The 20,635-nt window shown below is 43.7% G+C and overlaps 1 protein-coding gene across 1 annotated transcript in view; it reads right to left on the reverse strand.

Moving 5' to 3' along the window:
- Nucleotides 1-20,635, reverse strand: part of ptgis (prostaglandin I2 (prostacyclin) synthase) — a 92,096-nt gene that overhangs the window by 30,378 nt on the left and 41,083 nt on the right. Inside the window, exon 6 of the mRNA XM_060836361.1 lies at nucleotides 20,405-20,586. Within this exon, the coding sequence (XP_060692344.1) occupies nucleotides 20,405-20,586 (182 nt within the window). The remainder of the gene's footprint in view (nucleotides 1-20,404; nucleotides 20,587-20,635) is intronic.

The raw sequence follows: 20,635 nt of genomic DNA on the forward strand, positions 1-20,635 counted from the left end.
ATAAATTTCACAATTCAGCTGCAGTAATCAGTTCAATGTCCTTTATTGTTTTATTAAGTACAGGTTAATTTCTAATTTATGTAGATCTTATAGGCCTAGCATTTTCACTAACATTTACTAATTTAAAAGACAAACACCTCCTACTTATGCAAACAGACCAGACAATCTTAATCCCATCAGAAGTAGCAGCCAGCATTTCACACGTTTTAACCCATCTCCTGTCTCCCAGGACAGAAGCCTTTCAAACCTTTGTATACTGTAGATAAAAGAATATAACACCACAGTAATGGAATGTTAATATACATGAGAACTGTGAAGAAAGGGACGCTTGTACAGAGGAACTTTCATTATCCGAATGTTGATTATCCGAATTTCGGGTTATCCGAACAAGATCGCAAGGTCCCAATGCTTGGCTAAACTGTGTTATCCAGCATTAGATGATCTGACAAACTACTCCCTGTCCATGTCGTTTGGATAATCAAGGTTTCCCTGTATTTGGGGATTCTTTTGCCATTTTGAACTTGTGCTGTGATCGCTGAATAAAAGAGGTTATTTTTGCCACTCACTGATTTCAATCATTATTTGAACATGATTCCACAGAGCTATGACCATATGAGTGGAATATGGTGTTGATGTAAATGATCAGCCATGGTTTAAAATGGCAGAAGGCATTAAATCCTCTTAAGTTTTATAGGGCTACATATACAGGTGGTCATATACATATACATAAATTTATGGTGAGCCCCAGGATGTTGATGATGGAGGATTGTGAAACGCTGATGCCAGTGAAAGTGCAGAGGAAATTTTTTTACTTGAAAATGATCGCTCACTCCTATGTTCTTATGAGGCATGAATGATACTTGCTAGGACTGGCTCCATGTCTGAGGAGTCATGAATGATACTGAACATTGTTCATTGAACAATAAAAATCTCCATTTCTGATCTTATGAAGTATGCTCAGTGCTGAAACAACTAAAAATGGTTGGGTCTGGGATGTTCCCTTGGGAACTCTGCAATGATATCCTCAGACTGTCTAACAATCGCAACCATCTCCCTTTGGGTTATACATGATTCCAACCACTGGAAAACCTTATCCTGATTCCCAATGACTTCAATTTTGTTAAGTCCACACTCAGTCAATTACTTCTTGATATCAAAGCTGCAAATGTGTTGTTGGTCAAAGCACAGCAGGCCAGGCAGCATCTCAGGAATAGAGAATTCAACGTTTCGAGCATAAGCCCTTCATCAGGAATAAGAGAGAGAGCCAAGCAGGCTAAGATAAAACGTAGGGAGGAGGGACTAGGGGGAGGGGCGATGGAGGTGGGATAGGTGGAAGGAGGTCAAGGTGAGGGTGATAGGCCGGAGTGGGGTGGGGGCGGAGAGGTCAGGAAGAGGATTGCAGGTTAGGAGGGAGGTGCTGAGTTGAGGGAACCGACTGAGACAAGGTGGGGGGAGGGGAAATGAAGAAACTAGAGAAATCTGAATTCATCCCTTGTGGTTGGAGGGTTCCCAGGCGGAAGATGAGGCGCTCCTCCTCCAGCTGTCGTGTGGTTGTGTTCTGCCGGTGGAGGAGTCCAAGGACCTGCATGTCCTCGGTGGAGTGGGAGGGAGAGTTAAAGTGTTGAGCCACGGGGTGATTGGGTTGGTTGGTTCGGGCGGCCCGGAGGTGTTCTCTGAAGCGTTCCGCAAGTAAGCGGCCTGTCTCACCAATATAGAGGAGGCCACATCGGGTGCAGCGGATGCAATAGATGATGTGTGTGGAGGTACAGGTGAACTTGTGGCAGATATGGAAGGATCCCTTTTACTCTTGATATCAAAGACAGTCACTCAGATGGGTTAACTCCAGGAAAGGTAAGAGAGGTAGACAGCTAGTGCAGGAGTCTTTTGTGGATACATCCATTTCAAACAGGTATGCTGTTTGGGAAAATGTAGGGGGTGATGGATTCTCAGGAAAATGTAGCACAAACAGCCAAGTTTCTGGTATGGAGTCTGGCTCTAATGCAATGAGGGGTACATCGGGGTCCAAGAGATTAGACTTACAGTGTGGAAACAGGCCCTTCGGCCCAACAAGTCCACACCGACCCGCCGAAGCGCAACCCACCCATACCCCTACATTTACCCCTTACCTAACACTACGGGCAATTTAGCTTGGCCAATTCACCTGACCCGCACATCTTTGTGACTGTGGGAGGAAACCAGAGCACCCGGAGGAAACCCACGCAGACACGGGGAGAACGTGCAAACTCCACACAGTCAGTCGCCTGAGTCGGGAATTGAACCCGGGTCTACAGGCGCTGTGAGGCAGCAGTGCTAACCACTGTGCCATTGATGAATTGTGGTAGGGGGATTCTCTAGTCCGACGTTTCTGTGGCCAGCAGCGAAAAAGTAGAATGGCGTGGTGCTTCCTTGGTGTCAGCATCAAGGATGTCTCAGAGAGGGTGCAGAATGTTCTCACGGGGGAGAGGGCCCAGCAAGAGGTTATTGTCCACATTGGAAACAACGACATAGGAAGGAAAAAGGTGGAGATTCTGAAGGGAGATTACAGAGAGTTAGGCAGAAATTTAAAATGGAGGCCCTTGAGAGTAGTAATATCTGGATTACACCCGGTGCTACGAGCTAGTGAGGGCAGGAATAGGAAGATAGAGCAGATGAATGCATGGTTGAGGAGCTGGTGTATGGGAGAAGTATTCACATTTTTGGATCATTGGAATCTCTTTTGGGTTTGTACAAGAAGGACAGATTACACCTAAATTGAAAGGGGACTAATATACTGGCAGGGAAATTTGTTAGAGCTGCTCGGAAGGATTTAAACTAGTAAGGTGATGGGGAGGTTGAGACCCAGTGAGATAGTGAGGAAAAAGATCAATCTGAGACTTGTACCATAGAGGACAGAAGTGAGTCAAACAGTCAGGGCAGGCAGGGACAAGGTAGGACTAATAAATTAAACTGCATTTATTTCAATGCAAGGGGACCAACAAGGAAGGCATATGAACTCAGGGCATGGTTAGGAGTTTGGGACTGGGATATCATACCAATTACAGAAACATGGCTCAGGGGTGGGCAGGACTGGCAGCATAATGTCCCAGGATACAAATGCTAGAGGAAGGATAGAAAGGGAGGCAAGAGAGAAGGGGGAGTGGCATTTTTGATAATGTGCTGAGGGAAGCTATTCCCGGAAATACATCCAGGGAAGTTATTTGGGTGGAATTGAGAAATAAGAAAGGGATGATAACTTATTGGGATTGTATTATAGACATCCTAATAGTCAAATGGAAATTGAGAAACAACCTTGTAAGGAGACCTCAGTTATCTGTAAGAATAATAGGATAGCTATGGTAGGGGATTTTAACTTTCCAAACATAGACTAGGACTGCCATAGTGTGAAGGGTTTAGATGGAGAGGAATTTGTTAATGTGTACAAGACAATTTTCTGATTCAGTATGTGGATGTACCTACGAGAAAAGGTGCAAAACGTGACCTATTCTTGGGAAATAAGGTGTCAGTGGGGGAGCACTTTGGGGCCAGCGATCATGATTCTATTAGATTTAAAATAACGATGGAAAATGATAGACCAGACCTAAAAGTTGAAGTTCTAAATTGGAGAAAGGCCAATTGTTATGGTATTAGGCAAGAACTTTCAAAAGCTGATTGGGGGCAGATGTTCACAGGTAAAGGGACTGCTGGAAAATGGGAAGTCTTCAGAAATGAGATAACAAGAATCCAGGGAAAGTATATTCCTGTCAGGGTGAAAGGAAAGGCTGGTAGGTATAGGGAATGCTGGATGACTAAAGAAATTGAGGGTTTGGTTAAGAAAAAGAAGGAAGCATATGTCAGGTATAGACGGGATAGATCGAGTGAATCCTTAGAAGAGTATAAAGGAAGTAGGAGTACACTTAAGAGGGAAATCAGGAGGGCAAAAAGGGGACATGAGATAGCTTTGGCAAATAGAATTAAGGAGAATCCAAATAGTTTTTACAAATACACAAAGGACAAAAGGGTAACTAGGGAGAGAATAGGGCCCCTCAAAGATCAGCAAGGTGGCCTTTGTGTGGAGCCGCAGAAAATGGGGGAGATACTAGATGAGTATTTTGCATCAGTATTTACTGTAGAAAAGGATATGGAAGACATAGATTGTAGGGAAATAGATGGTGACAGCTTGCAAAATGTCCATATCACAGTTGAGGAAGTGCTGGATGTCTTGACACGGATAAAGATGGATAAATCCCCAGGACCTGATCAGGTGTACCATAGAACTCTATGGGAAGCCAGAGAAGTGATTTTTGGGCCTCTTGCTGAGATATTTGTATCATTGATAATCACGGGTGAGGTGCCAGAAGACTGAAAGTTGGCTAACGTGGTGCCACTGTTTAAGAAAGGTGGTAAGGACAAGCCAGGGAACTATAGACCAGTGAGCCTGATGACGGTGATGCAAAAGCTGTTGGAGGGAATCCTGAGGGACAGGATTTACATGTATTTGGAAAGTCAAGGACTGATTCGGGATAGTCAACATGGCTTTGTGTGTGGGAAATCATGCCTCACAAAAATGATTGAGCTTTTTGAAGAAGTAACAAAGAGGATTGATGAGGGCAGAGCAGTAGATGTGATTCTATATGGACTTCAGTAAGGCGTTCAACAAGGCTCCCCATGGGAGACAGATTAGCAAGGTTAGATCTGACGGAATACAGGGAGAACTAGCCATTTGGATTCAGAACTAGCTCAAAGGTAGAAGACAGAGGGTGGTGGTGGAGGGTTGTTTTTCAGACTGGAGGCTTGTGACCATTGGAGTGCCACAAGAATTGGTGCTGGGTCCTCTAATTTTTGTCATTTACATAAATGACTTGGATGCGAGCATAAGAAGTGTAGTTAGTAACTTTGCAGATGACACCAAAATTGGAGGTGTAGTGGACAGCGAACAGGGTTACCTCAAATTACAACAGGATCTTGACCAGATGGGCCAATGGACTGAGAAATGGCAGATGGAGTTTAATTCAGATAAATGCGAGGTGCTGCATTTTGAGAAAGCAAATCTTAGCAGGACTTATACACTTAATGGTAAAGTCCGAGGGAGTGTTGATGAACACAGAGACCTTGGAGTGCAGGTTCATAGCTCCTTGAACGTGAAGTCGCAGGCAGATAGGATGGTGAAGAAGCATTTGGAATGCTTTCCTTTATTGGTCAGAGTATTGAGTACAGGAGTTGGGAGGTCATGTTGCGGCTGTACAGCACTTTGGTTAGGCCACTGTTGGAATATTGCATGCAATTCTGGTCTCCTACCTATCAGAGAGATGTTGTGAAACTTGAAAGGGTTCAGAAAAGATTTACAAGGATGTTGCCAGGGTTGGAGGATTTGAGCTAAAGGGAGAGGCTGAACAGGCTGGGGCTGTTTTCCCTGGAGCATCGGAGGCTAAGGGGTGACCTTATAGAAGTTTAAAAAATTATGAGGGCATGGATAGGGTAAATAGGGTAAATAAGTCTTTTCTCTGGGGTGGAGGAGTCCAGAATTAGAGGGCATAGATTTAGGGTGAGAGGGGAAGATATAAAAGAGACCTAAGGGGCAACATTTTCACATAGAGGGTGGTACGTGTATGGAATGAGCTGCCAGACGAAGTGGTGGAGGCTGGTACAATTACAACATTTCAGAGGCATTTGGATGGGTATACGAATTGGAAGGGTATGGGCCGGGTGCTGGCAGGTGGGACAAGATTGGGTTAGGATATCTGGTCTGCATGAATGGGTTGGATGACTCTATGAATCTATTTAATGAAGTTATTTGAGGGCTGAATGTTAATTATAAAACTGTCCTACTCTTGCCTCCAATGATGTCTTGAGTTAATTTACATGCAATCCTGAATTGTGACGGAAATTCCAAGTAATAATTCATCTGAGGGACAGAACACATAATAATAAGGGACTTCCTCAGCATCACATAGATATGCATTAGGAGCAGAAATACGCCATTTGGTCCTTCAAGCCAACTGTCCCATTCAATAAGAACATGGATGATTTGATAAACTTTCTCACCCTTGGTCATCAAAAATCAATCTATCCCTGCCATTAAAATATTTAAGAACTCTACTTCCATGATCTTTGTGGAAAAGGTTTCAAAGACTTAAGACCCTTTGTGAGTAAAGAAGTCTCCTGACTTCTGCTTTGAATGGATGACATTTTATTTTTAAACAACGACCTCCAGTTCTGGCTTCTACATGAAGAACTAGTCTTTCCACGTGCATTCTGTCAACATCCATCAGGATCATACATGGCTCAGTAAAGCTGCATCTTTAGTCTTCTAAACTCTGGTGAATATAAGCCTAGCCTGTCCAGTGTTTCCTCATAAGAGAATTTCCTTGGTAGAGGTATTAGTGTAGTAAACTTTCTCTAAACTATTTCTGATGTACTAACAGCCTTCCTTAAATAAATCCAGATGTGGTCTCACTAATTCTGTAAATAGTTGAAACATCCTTATTTTTGTATTCAATTACAATTGCAATAAACAATAATATTCCTTTTGCTTTCTTAATTGCTTGCAATACTTGCATAAGAACCGTTATGATTCATGCACCAAGGAACCAGATCCCACTGCATCTCAGTACTCTGCAAGCATTCATTATTTAGATAATATTCTCTTCTTACTTTCTTCCTGTCAAAATGGACAATTTCACATTGTTCCACAATACTCCATTTGTCAGATTGTTGCCCACTTACTAAATCTATCTACATTCCTTTGTACCTTTCTTACGGCCTCTTTAGAACTTTATTTCCTTCATATTTTTGTGAATCAGCAAATTTAACAACCCTAGCTTTGGTCCTTTCATCTTACTCTTTTATTTAAATGGTATAAATTTAAGATTCTGTGCTGATCTGTATGGTATACCAGTCATTACAACTTGCAAACCAGAAAATGATCCATTTATATCTTCTTTTTGTCTCCTTTTGCTTAGCCAGACTTTTATCCATATTAATATATTACCATCTAGATCATGAGCTCTTACTTTCTACAATAGCCTTTGATGTGGCATCTTTGCAATCTCAAAATTTGAGGGCAATATATTCAATGTTTCCCTCTTATCTACAGCATGTTAATACATAAAAGAACTCCAATAATTTGGTTAAACACAATTTTCCTTTCACAAAGCCATATTGATTTTGCTTGAGTGCCTTGAATTTTTCTAAGTGTCCTTAGAAATAGCTTCTAACATTTTTGCTTTGTCAGATGTTAAGTCAACTGGTCTGCCATTTCCTGCTATCTGTCTCCTTCCTTTTTTGAATAGCTACACTCCTATTTTCCAGCCTAATGGAATCTTCCCTAAACCTAGGAGAATTCCAGGGACATGTTTGCTTGTGCTGAACCTATAACTTTCCCACTCATAGGTAAAAGTGTGACCATAGAGTCACAGCGACACCTTTCAGGTGATATGACTGAATTAAATTATATCAGAAGGTTATGAGATTCCAGGAACATACATTAATAGGTGACATTATATTGAAATTGCTCTATATGCACAAGCATTCACTGCATTCTTTAGATACAGCTGCTTGCTAGAATCAGCAGAAATAATTTATGTCAGTAATCTTCCAGTGACTCCTATCCCGAATAAACATCTTTACCCAATTGCAACAATACAGCAGTACTGTAACCCATGGTGCATTCTACAGTGTATTGTTATAGATGTAACTGCGCACAAAGGACAATTTCCTCTTTATTGTGTTGACTGGTTTTCATTCTATTTTTTGCTATAGTGGGATACTCACAATCTATAAAGGGATATATTTGCTGCAGATACTAGAGAATATATATATAATCGGTATCTAAAAAAAGTCAATGAATTCTGTCCTTGGCTTTTATAATTTTAACCTTCATGCATTAAAATAGAAATAACAACTCAAACCACAAAAAAAACTTACACCCAGAGGAAATGTGAATGCATAATGCTAATAATAACAGACAAACTGTCATGTACAATACATAATACTAACTGAGTGTTTTACCTTCTGAAATTGCAACACTATGGTCAAGGACACATATATCTATTCCAAGATTTTAAAACTTCAATGAGTGGTTATGAAATAGTACTGACAATATAAAAGCAAGTCCTCTAATTTTCATACATTAAATAAGCACAGGATGAATCAGAGACTGCTATTTTTTCTCCTGAGTGATCAGATCACGACAAAAATAACTTTTTAATAAGATACCACTCAAGGGAGAATAATAGCACTTATCACAGCATGAGTGAAGAGCCAAGAATGACTTGCAGTAAGATAACCACTTGCAGATCCTCAGAAATGTTCCAAAAAACCTTTACAAAATGAGTTATTATGAAGTGGAATGACTCTTATTCTAGAAGATAACAGTCTTTTAAGAAGATCCCACAAACAACAGAGCTGAATGATTAGTTCGGATTTTAATATTTGCTGTTATTGATTGAAGGAGAACTGCTAAACTGATTACTGTATGTAGAGTTCCCAAAGTTCCTCAGCCCAAAAAAGATTATTACAATTGTTGAATGTAATTTGAAAATGCACTGCTGCTTGGAATTCAAGGGAATTCAATTTTTTCATATTTTTCAATTGATGTCAACAGGATTTTGAGGAAGAAATCTCAAAACCTTTGTGTGAAGAAATTTTTCTTAACATCAACCTTGAAGGGTGTAAATTATCTCTCTTATTCTGGACTTCACCATTGGACAAATAATTTCCCTCCACATATCGTATCAAAAGGGAGGAATTTTCCCATTTTCAGTTTAAAAGTTCTGTTGAGTGAAAATCATGGCCATAGTTTGGAGCAACATTTCCTTTAATGCAATCTTCCACCTTTTGCTTGATTAATTATGCAACTGGGATCTTAGGCCTGCTTCTTGGGGAATTGTGCAGCTGGAAGTGCTCATCACTGCTGAGACCTTTTGGAGTTCATGCCATTGATGTCATATTTAAAGACCAGGTACACACGACTTTGAATGCTGCATATCAGGCATAACCCCTTGCATTTGCCGCTTGAGCATTCTCACTACATGGACAGGGACCTGGAGGTCTTGGTAACAAAGTGATGGAGAGGAGGGTTGTCTTTTTTCCTGCAGACGGCCAAAGGAGGCCACATCACCAGACTAAGACTGCATGGATCCAAACTGAATCACATTACTGCACGTGTTATGGCCACTCAGTAGTTCTCACCTATCTCATTCTCCCAAACATCTAACCCTCCCTGTCCTCTGCACTTCCAGTTCAATCAATGGGGAAATCTCACGATTTCTACTGCTCATCCTTCATCTCCCACCTACCCTTCCATCCACTTTCATTATACTCAGTCCCTACCTTTGTCTCATTGCAGGAAGAAGTGTACCACGCTGCACTGATGTCGCCACAGCTCTCAGACTGAGCTACCCCATAACCCCAGAACTAACTGTGGCCCAAACCCTGATTGCAAGGGATATCCCTAAACTTTCGTAGGACTGAACTCCTGACTGACTATTTGTAAAATCTTGAACTGGAATTGGACAGGCCTCTGGCCTCTAAAATACCATAGTTCTCCTTTACCTCACTAAGGTCTGTTCCCCTTTGGCACATGTCCCTTGCTTAAAGTCCATGCAGTGTGCTTGCTGGTGCATTCTGCCATTGTGATGTGACCAGGGTGCAGTACAGTTACATGGCCATCCCTTCACTGTTCAGTGCCTTTCCCTCTGTGATAAAAAGCAGAGCAAGCCATAAAGGCTAACAATCTGAAAGTCAGTACGGATGTCAATGAATATCCGCCAAGAAAGCATTGCGAAATGGATAGAGACTGCAGGCTTCAAAGTCAATGCAGAGTGAGTGCGGACTAAGAAAGCAAGCAATAACCCATAAGGTACATCCTGTGAATCCCTGTGTGCAAAGTGACTCAGCAGTATCATGCCTTTCATAGGTGTTCCTGAGCTCCAAAGTAAAGTGTTGAAGGGTTGAAGTGGTGTGTGAGTTGATTTGAGACCAGACATGTTGATGTCGTGAGGCTGATCATTTGCCAATGCTTACTTGAGTGAATGAAGAGTAAAGGAAGTGGTAACCACTAAGCATGTAAGGACACTGTTGTTAAGAAATAGTTGAGTGATGGCCAGGTCAAGCATTTAGTAAATGCAGTTACCAAGTACCTTGCTCTGATTTACATGTTGGAAATTTGCAGTGTCGAGATTATCTGGGAAAGAAAGGAAAATTGGAAGTGGCATACAAGTAAAGTGAGTTGGGGCTTAAATGAGTTGCTGATACATCGAAATGAGGTAGTAGCGGCTCAAAGTCATTTAAGGCTTGAGGCAAAAATCACAAAACCTTTTCTCAATGTCGGCATTCTGCTTTTATTATACTGTCTGCATCCTCCCACCTTTCTTGCCATTGCTCATGCCTGAAGAAGGGCTTATGCCTGAAACGTCGATTCTCCTGTTCCTTGGATGCTGCCTGACCTGCTGCGCTTTTCCAGCAACATATTTTCAGCATTGCTCATGCCCAACCAGGGTGGGGAAAATTGCACTTTACCAGAAACACCTCAATCAGATTCTTCTCTACTCAAGTGAATATAAACTTCCTATGCACATTATCGTCATAATTTATTTTTTATTGATTTTAGTGACGCTGACCTCCACCTGCTACAAGATCAATAGATCCTTTGCGACCAAAACCATTGGATTCCATGTGCAGGTTCTTTGGGATTTTGGGAAAGAATTTTTATTTTAATGAGATGTCAGTGTTGATGCAAAGAACAGCATTTGTTGTCTGTCCAATGGGAAAGTGGTAGTCAAGTTCTTGAACTGCTGCAGTCCCTCTGTTGAAGGTACACCAATAGTGTTGTGAGGAAAGGAATGTTTTTGACTGAGCAACAGTGAAGGAATAACCCTTAAGTCAGGTGCTACTGCTCCCATGTGTCTGCTACCCTTGTTCTGGCCGATAGAGGTCATGGTTTTGGCAGCTTTCATCTAAGGAGGCTGAGTGAATTGTTTCAGGGTACTTTATAAATGGTAAACTGCTGTCATTATGTCCTGGTGCCAGAGAGGGCAAATGGTTAAGATAGTTGATCAGGTGCCAATCAAGTGGGTTGTTTGCCACAATGGCAGAGAGCTAATTGAGTGGTGTTTGATGTGCACTCATCAGGCAGGTGGAGAGTATTCCATTACACTGTTCCTCTTGGGAGGAAAAATGAGCATGAGTATAAGCAATGAAGTGGCAAAATGAAATACCTCCATTGGAAGTCCTGGGGAGGTGATTAGGTTTTCCCATCGGATATGGACATTGCCCAGTACTCACGAGGTGAAAATGTTATTTCTACATATCAGTCCTAGCCTGAATGTTTTACAGATTTTGCTACAGGTGTACATAGCTTCAGTACTTGAGGAGTTGGGAATATAAATGAACACTGCAAACATCAGTGAACATCCCCACTTCTGACCTTATGATGGAAGGAAGGCCGCTGATGAAGGAGTTGAATATTCCTGATAATAGGATACTAGGATCACTAGTATTGATATGTGGGAGCTGCGATGATTGGCCTGTAACACTACAGTCATTTTCCTTTGTGTTAAGTATGGCTCAGACCAGTGAAGAGTTTTCCCTAATTTCCACTGACTTCTATTTTTCTGAGGCTCCTTGATGCTACACAGAATCCTGCCCATATTGGGACCCAGGCTGTAATGGGCTCTGGAGGTATTAGGTTCTGACAAGGCTACATATGAACACCAACAAGCACAATAAATGACACCTTTCAGCATTTGCTGTTCATTGAAGGGAAACTGATCGGGCAGTCATTGGCTGAATTTGATTCTGTAAGGAATTTTCCATATTAATGTGTAGATGCAAGAGTTGTTGCTGCACAGGGGATAATTATTTTTTAATATCCCCAGGAGTGTTTTTGTACACCAAACCCATCACCAAACCCACTCATGATACTTCTTCTATCTATTAAACAGCATCAATAAATAACCTACGTTTCCAATTGATCAATGTGATTAGTTCTGAACTACATGACTTATTTACTACAGGGGCCTGACATTTTAGACCACCACTGTGAAAGATGCCTACCGCTCCAGCCCCCACCCTCAATTTGGCAACTCGAATCACAATGCCGTGTTTCTTTTCCGAGTTTAAAGGAAAAAACTCAAGCAAGAGACCTCCTCAAGGATACAGGTCCAGTGCTGGTCGGAGGAAGCAGAGGATCAATTCCGGTGCTGTCTGGAATCGGCTGATTGGGTCATGTTCAAACAGACCGCAGGGACCTTGGACGAGTTCACTACCACTGTCACAGACTTTATCTGCAAGTGTGTGAAGGACTGCATACCGAGGAAATCAATCTGGGTGTTCCCCAGCAGGAAACCCTGGATGAATCAGGACATACAGAATCTGCTCAAAACCAGGCATGAGGCCTTCACATCAGGAGACCCACTCAAATTTAAGGAATCCAAGTATGACCTTCTCAGAGCCATTAAGACAGCCAAGGACTAAAACTGATCCAAGACAAATACCCAGCGACTATGGCAAGGACTGACTGACCTCATAGTTTCTTAAAAGAGACAGTGCAAGATAACAGACGATGACACATCCCTCCCAGATCATCTCAATGCCTTCTATGCTCGCTTTGAGCAAAATTTCGGTGGAGAGTTAACAGCTATGCCAACAAATCCTGACGAATCTATTGCAACAGTCACTACATCAGAGGTCAGATCATTTTTCCTTCGTGTGAATTTAAGGAAAGTGGTGAGACCGGACGGAGTACCAGGCCATGCACTCAGAGCACGTGCAGATCAACTGGCAGAGGTCTTCTTCAGCCTCTTTCTGCAGCAGGCCACTGTCCCTGCCTGTTTCAAGAGGGCCAACATCATCCCTGTGCCTAAGAAGGCTCATACTGCCCAGTGGCCCTAACTTCGGTGGTTATGAAGTGCTTTGAAAGGCTGTTAATCAAACTCCCCACTATTCCTGACCGACAGTTGAAAAATGTGGTGCTGGAAAAACACAGCAGGCCAGGCAGCATTCGAGGAGCAGGAGAATCGGTGTTTCGGGCATAAGCACTTCTTCAGGAATGAGGCTGGTGTGCCAAGCGGGCTGAGATAAAGGGCAGGGGGGAGGGAATTTGGGGGAGGGGTGCTGGTAATACGATAGGTGGAAGGAGGTGAGGGTGAGGGTGACAGGCTGGAGAGGGGGTAGGGGCGGAGAGGTCGGGAAGAAGATTGCAGGTCAAGAGGGCGATGCTGAATCTGAGGGTTGGGACTGAGATAAGGTGGGGGGAGATGAAATGAGGAAGCTGGAGAAATCTACATTCATCCCGTGTGGTTGGAGGGTTCCATGGCGGAAGATGAGGCGATCTTCCTCCAGGCATCGTGTGGCCAGGGTCTGGCGATGGAGGAGGCCAAGGACCTGCATGTCCTTGGCGGAGAGGGAGGGGGAGTTAAAGTGTTCAGCCACGGGGCGGTTGGGTTGGTTGGTGTGGGTGTCCCAGATGTGTTCCCTGAAATGTCCCGCAAGTAGGCGGCCTGTCTCCCCAATGTAGAGGAGACCACATCGGGCGCAGCGGATACAGTAAATGATGTGTGTGGAGGTGCAGGTGAATTTGCGATGGATATAGAAAGATCCATTAGGGCCTTGGAGGGAGGTGAGAGGGGAGGTGTGGACACAAGTTTTGAACTTCTTGCAGTTGCAGGGGAAGGTGCCGGGAGTGGAGGTTGGGTTGGTGGGGGGTGTGGACCTGACGAGGAAGTCGCGGAGGGTGTGGTCTCTCCTGAATGCTGATAGGGGTGGAGAGGGAGATATATCCCTGGTGGTGGGATCTGTCTGGAGGTGGCGGAAATGACAGAGGATGATACGATGTATCCGGAGGTTGGTGGGGTGGAAGGTGAGGACTAGTGGGATTCTGTCCTGGTGGCGATTGGAGGGGCGGGGTTTAAGGGAAGAGGTGCAGGAAGTGGAGGAGATGTGGTGGAGAATGTTGTCGAACACGTCGGAGGAGAAATTGCAGTCTTTGAAGAAGGAGGCCATTTGAGCTGTTCGGTAGTGGAATTGGTCCTTCTGGGAGCAGATGCGGCGGAGGCGGAGGAATTGGGAATATGGGATGGCGTTTTTACAGGGGGCAGAGTAGGAAGAGGTGTAATCTAGGTAGCTGTGGGAGTCGGTCGGTTTGTAGTAAATGTCTGTGTTGAGTCGGTCGCCCAAGATTGAAATGGAAGGTCTAGCAAGTGGAGGGATGAGTCTGAGATGGTCAAGATAAATTTGAGGTTGGGCTGGAAGGTGTTAGTAAAGTGGATGAACTGTTCAACCTCTTTGTGGGAGCACGAGGTAGCGCCAATACAATCACCGATGTAGCGGAGGAAAAGGTCGGGGGTAGTGCCAGTGTAGCTGCGGAAGATGGACTGTTCCACATATCCAATGAAGAGGCAGGCATAGCTGGGGCCCATGCGGGTGCCCATGGCTACTCCTTTGGTTTGGAGGAAGTGGGAGGATTGGAAGGAGAAGTTGTTAAGAGTGAGGACAAGTTCAGTCAGTCGAAGGAGGGTGTCAGTGGATGGGTACTAGTTGGTTGGCGGGAGAGGAAGAAGCAGAGGACTTGGAGGCCTCCGTGATGAGGGATGGAAGTGTATAGGGACTGGATGTCCATCGTGAAGATAAGGCGTTGGGGGCCGGGGAAGCAAAAATCATGGAGGAGGTGGAGAGCCTGGATGGTGTCCCGAACGTAGGTGGGGAATTCTTGGACTAAGGGGACAGGACAGTGTCGAGGTATGCAGAGTTGAGTTCAGTGGGGCAGGAGCAGGCTGAGACAATGGGTCAGCTGGGGCAGTCGGGTTTGTGGATTTTGGGTAGGAGGTAGAAACGGGCGGTGCGGGGTTGTGGGACTATGAGGTTGGAGGCAATGGATGGGAGATCTCCTGAGGTGATGAGGTTATGGATGGTCTGAGAGATGATGGTTTGGTGGTGTGAGGGGGGGTCATGGTCAAGGGGGCAGTAGGAGACGGTGTCCGCGAGTTGGCGTCTAGCTTCAGCGGTGTAAAGATCGGTGCGCCAAACTACCACTGCACCTCCCTTGTCTGCCAGATTGATGGTGAGGTTGGAGTTGGAGCGGAGGGAGTGGACAACTGCATGTTGTGAGGATGAGAGGTTGGAGAGGGTGAGAGGGATGGACAGTCGCGGCGGCAGTTGGATATGAAGAGATTGAGGATGGGTAAGAGGCCAGTACGGGGTGTCCAAGTGGATGGGGTGTGTTGGAGGCAGGAGAAGGGGTTGTCAGAGGGTGGGCAAGAGTCCTTGTTGAAGAAGTAGGTGCGGAGGCGAAGGCGGCGGAAGAATTGTTCGATGTCTCGCCGCGTGTCGAACTCATTGATCCGGGAGCATAGGGAGATAAAGATGAGGCCTCTGCTAAGGACTGATCGTTCATCCTCAGAGAGGGGGAGGTCTGGAGGGATAGTGAAAATATGGCAGGGCTGGGAGCTAGGACCTGGTGTGGGGCTGGAGCTGGGAGTGGAGGCGGAATTAGTCGTGGGGGCGGAGATTGACGTGGGGGTGACGTGGTCCTTGAGCAGGTGAGCGACGTCACTGGGGGCGGAAGTGGCTGCAGCGACGGCCACTCCAGGGGCAGAAGTGGCATGCCGGGCAGAAATGGCGCTGGTCCCAGTGGCCATGGATCCCACGGCGGCCGCGTATCTGTCGGCGATAGTCTTCCTGGCGATCGTGGAGGCGGTTGTCTGGGCGGTGATTGCGGAGGCTGCATGGTCAGTGGTGGCTGTTGTCCATGTGACGGTGGGGGTCGGAAGTGACGTCACCGTTCGCCGCGGCGGTGGTGGCTACAGTAGCTGCATGGGCAATGGCACCTGAGCGGTACCGGAGGTCGTGAGAAGGTTCGGAACAGTCGAGGAATTCAGAGTGTGGGGGTGAGTACATGAAAGTTTTTTGTATTTACTTCCTTTGATGTTCGATATGGCTAGGAAAAAACATTTGTTCAGTGTATGAATCCTTCTGAGGATGAAAAACAGCAAAGGTCCTTTGCAGATCTGGGAGAGTGTTGTCCTGAGCTGGGGCAGGACTGACTGCAGGGAGTGTAGGTGGCAGCGCATGGCTTGAAGTGTGGAGCGGAGCTGGGAATTTGTGTTGCAATTCTGTGGTTGTCTGTTGTTGGAGGCTTCAGATTTGTTGCAGGTACAGGTTGTCGTTGTTGGGTCCAAATTGTGTTGGTTTGAATGTAGTCCGGAGTCCATGCAGGGTCAGTCAGTTCTGTAAGGAGGTGCTGAGAAAAGAGATGTATCTGTAGGCAGGTGCTGAGGAAAGAGACCCACTCCAATTTGCCTATCGAACTAACAGATCCACGTCAGATGCCATATCACTTGCCCTTCACTCCTCCCTAGAACATCTTGACACCAAGAACAGCTATGTAAGAACTGAAAAGTGTGCTGCTGGAAAAGCTCAGCAGGTCAGGCAGTATCCAAAGAGCAGGATGCTGCCTGACCTGCTGCGCTTTTCCAGCAACACACTTTATAGCTCTGATCTCCAGCATCTGCAGTCCTCACTTTCTCCCAGCTATGTAAGAATCCTACTCATTAACTACAGTTCAGTTTTCAACACTATTATTCCCTTGAGACTGATTACTAAACTTAGTGATCTCAGATTAAGCCCCACTCTCTGTGACCGGATCCTCAGTTTCCTGACCCACAGGCCACAATCAGTGAGGATTGTGGACAATATTTCATCCTCACTAACACTCAACACTAGAGCCCCCAGGGTGAGTACTCAGCCCCCTACTGTACTCACTGTATACCCATGACTGCGTTGCCAAATGCCAAACTAATACCATTTACAAGTTCGCTGATGACAGCTCCATAGTCGGTCAAATCTCAGATGGCAACGAAACAGTCTACAGACGGGAGGTGGAAGACTGGAAAAATGGTGCACTGAGAACAACCTAGCTCTCAATGCCGGTAAAACCAAGGAGCTCATTATTGACTTTCAGCGGGATGTTACTCATGCCCCCCTACACATTAGCAGCACAGAGGTGGAACAAGTGGAGAGTGTGTACCTCCTGGGAGTGGTCATCCACAACAAACTTTCTTGGGCTCTTCATGCGAAAGCACATATTACAAAGGTCCAACAGCGTCGTTTCTTCCTCAGGCAGCTGAGAAAGTTTGGCATGATGGTGAATACCCTTGCCAACTTTTATAAGTGCACCATCGAGAGCATTCTATCTGGATGTATCACTATCTGGTATGGCAACTGTACCATTCAAGATCGGAGACGTTTACAGAGAGTGGTGAACTCGGCCTGGACAATCACAAAGGCCAACCTTCCATCTGTGGAATCCATCTGTAGAATTCTGGCAGCCCGCTGTCAAGGAAAGGCCACTAGATTTCTCAAAGATCCATCCCATCCTGGCAATATTTTTCTACAACCTCTACCATCGGGGAGAAGGTACAGAAGCCTGAACAAACACACCAGCCATTTCCGAAACAACAGTTTCTACCCTCCTGTTGTTAGAATACTGAAAGGACTCACAAACTCTTAACATTCGCCTATATCCGTGTTTTTGTTTTTGCTGCTGTTTACCTATTATTTACCTATCTATATTATTTAACTATGTAATCTGCCTGTATTGCAAGACAATTGCTCATGAGACAAAGCTTTTCACTGTGCCTCAGTACACGTGACAATAAATTCAATTCAATTATAATCATAGAATCTCTACAATGCAGAAAGAGACTACTTGGCCTATTGAGTCTGCACTGATCATCTGAAGAGCATCCCACCCAGACACAGCCCCTTACCCTATCCCCATAACCCTGTATTTACAATGGTTAATCCATCTAGCCTGCATATCTTTGGACTGCAGGAGGAAGCCAGAGCACCCAGAGGAAATCCACACAGACATGGGGAGAATGTGTAAACTCCATGCAGACAGTCAGTTGGAACTGAACTCAGGTTCCTAGCACTTTGAAGCAGCAGTGCTAACCACTGAGCCACTGTGCAGCTGGGCCCAGCAGGGTTCTTAGCAATACAGAGGAACCTTGATTATCCGAACCACCTCAGGCAGGGAGTATTTTATTTAGATAATCAAACGCCAGATAACACAGTTTAGCCAAACATTGGGGCCTTGCGATCTTGTCCAGATAGCATGAAATTCGGATAATCAAATGTCAGATAATCGAGGTTCCTCTGGAGTGGGAATTGTCCATCTGCTTTTTATTCCACCCACTTGAGCCAAAGGCTAACATTTTTATTGAGGGTCTCTTTGACTTTTCCTCACTCCTAGGTAATCACATTTGACTGATTGTTGGTATCTCAATTCATATTTTGAGAGGCCTACCTGCCGAGGGAATCACAGGGAAATTGCCATACTCTACAACATTTTGGCATTCTGTCTTATTGCACTGTGCATCTGTTCCAAGGTTCGAATAATTTCATTTCAGTGAGAACCAAAAGGCAAAATCTTCCAGAAGCATAATGAAAATATAGAAGGCAAAATTTCAATTGCATAATACCACTTTGCAAAATGGTTTTAAAATTTAAAATAATACTTATCTGTAAAATTTCAGCTAATTGTCACCAGACTATTTTAATGAACACACCTATAGGTTTATTATCTTTGACCAAGGTATCTTATTTTCTTCTATTATTTGCATGCAATATAGTCAGGAAATAGTAGAGGGATAAAAAGGAAATCTTTAAAGATAAAAATGGTTGGGAATTATTTTACAATCTAGCAGGGTAACAGTACAGTACCATGTAACAGGATACAATATCATGAATCAATGGTTAAAATAGCATTGGCTCCTGTCTGAACTGTGCTATCCTAAGCAGTACATGCTGCCAGGGAACTGTTCATAATATCTCACATGGTGTTTTTATGTTGCCAGGAAAGAGAGCCAGTGGGATACTCCACCAGTGATGACATTGTTTCATTGTGGCTATATATCAGAAAATTGTTGAGTTTAGCATGAAGATCATTTCTTAGAATATGATTCCTTTTTAGACATCTCAGACTGTCCCACTGCTGCACTCTTAATATAAAGCCAATAATAGTAACTGCTCATGCAATATGCAAGGTTTCAATATTTGCTAGATAGGCAACAATTGGATCATTGAGCTGGGATAGACCATCCAGAAACTTTGTACTTCCATAAAATGCAAGCACGGATCTTCATATAGCTTTCATAGAAAGAATGGTTCAAATACAGTCACTGAATTCTCATAAAAGTTTGATTGAAGAGCTGAGAGAGAAACTGAGCCAGTTTTATTCCACAATCACTCCTTTCCAACAAGCAATATACAACGATACTAATTTATCTTTCGATATTGAGAATATGTCAAGGGAATGTGCTACTGAAAACAGATTGTATTAATCTGCCATATTATGATGTTCAGCTAACTCAACTGTTGTCCAGTTTTTGTGAGAACTTTTCATTTTAATGAAATACTTGACTTCTACTCGCTAATATTTGATTTGTTTTAATGTTGTAAAACACATTAGATATCAAGGAATATACTTTCCAAACATTACAAATGTTTAGCTGCACTCCAACTACATTCCTCCCTGTGCATTTTCCAGATTGGTGTTAGCTTAATTCAAGTAAAATGTAAATACCTTTCCAAATGGAATTTTAGAGAATAAAATGTAAACTTATTTAGCATTCATATACCGCCTGTAAAATAATCTTCTAAGAATATTAAAGTTGCATTTTGATAAAATGGCAACATGGTGGCTCAGTGGTTAGCACTGCTGCTTCATAGCACCAGGGCCCCAGGTTCAATTCCAGCCTCGGACCACTGTCTGTGTGGAGTTTGCACATTCACCCTGTATCTGTGTGGGTTTCCTCCAGGTGCTCTGGTTTCCTCCCACAGTCCAAAGATGTGCAGGTTAGGTGAATTGGCCATGCTAAATTGCCCATAGTGTTAGGTGCATTAGTCAGATGGAAATGAGTCTAGGTGGGTTACTCTTTAGAGGGTTGGTGTGGACTGGTTGGGCCGAAGGGCCTGTTTTCCACACTGTAGGTAATCTAATTTTAAAAAAACTTCATAGTTGATAAAATGCTGAAATTGAGCTTTGTTAGCATTCAATGGTTATTAATTGATAGCTCAATAAAATTGTATGTCATTCTTCTAATGTCTTAATAATACTAATACATGAAAGTTTTAATGTCTATGTATTTAACAGGTAATATACAGGCAACAGAAGCCAACAAAAACAATTTAATATGTTCATGAGTGCCACATGGATACTAGAACAATAGTTTATCAATTAATTTACCTGTTGACATATTAACTGACATAGAATATTTTACATTCAGATTACAAACATTTTAAAATGTTATTACCGTATATGAACTAGATGGAGATACTCTGGGCAGACATTACGCTGCACAAAATCTAAGTGTAAATTTACTGCAATGAAAGGAGTTTTCTTTAGCAGGTCACTGCATTTCCCTACCTGTGTTGCCCAGAGTTGTAGTACCATTGCTCGTTCCTGCATATCATGATGTATGCCCAGTTCCTGAAGATGATCACAGTAGCTTTCAAGCCAATTGCTTCTATTCACTTTTGCCTTTAGATTCTCCAGTGACAACAACCGCCATAGATATTTTTTTACCGAGGCAGCTTCCTTCTTTTCATCTATCAAAATTAAAATAAGTAATTTATTTGCCAATCTGCTTATTTGCCA

This window comes from Hemiscyllium ocellatum, chromosome 15, assembly GCF_020745735.1.
Source record: "Hemiscyllium ocellatum isolate sHemOce1 chromosome 15, sHemOce1.pat.X.cur, whole genome shotgun sequence".
Taxonomy (NCBI): domain Eukaryota; kingdom Metazoa; phylum Chordata; class Chondrichthyes; order Orectolobiformes; family Hemiscylliidae; genus Hemiscyllium; species Hemiscyllium ocellatum.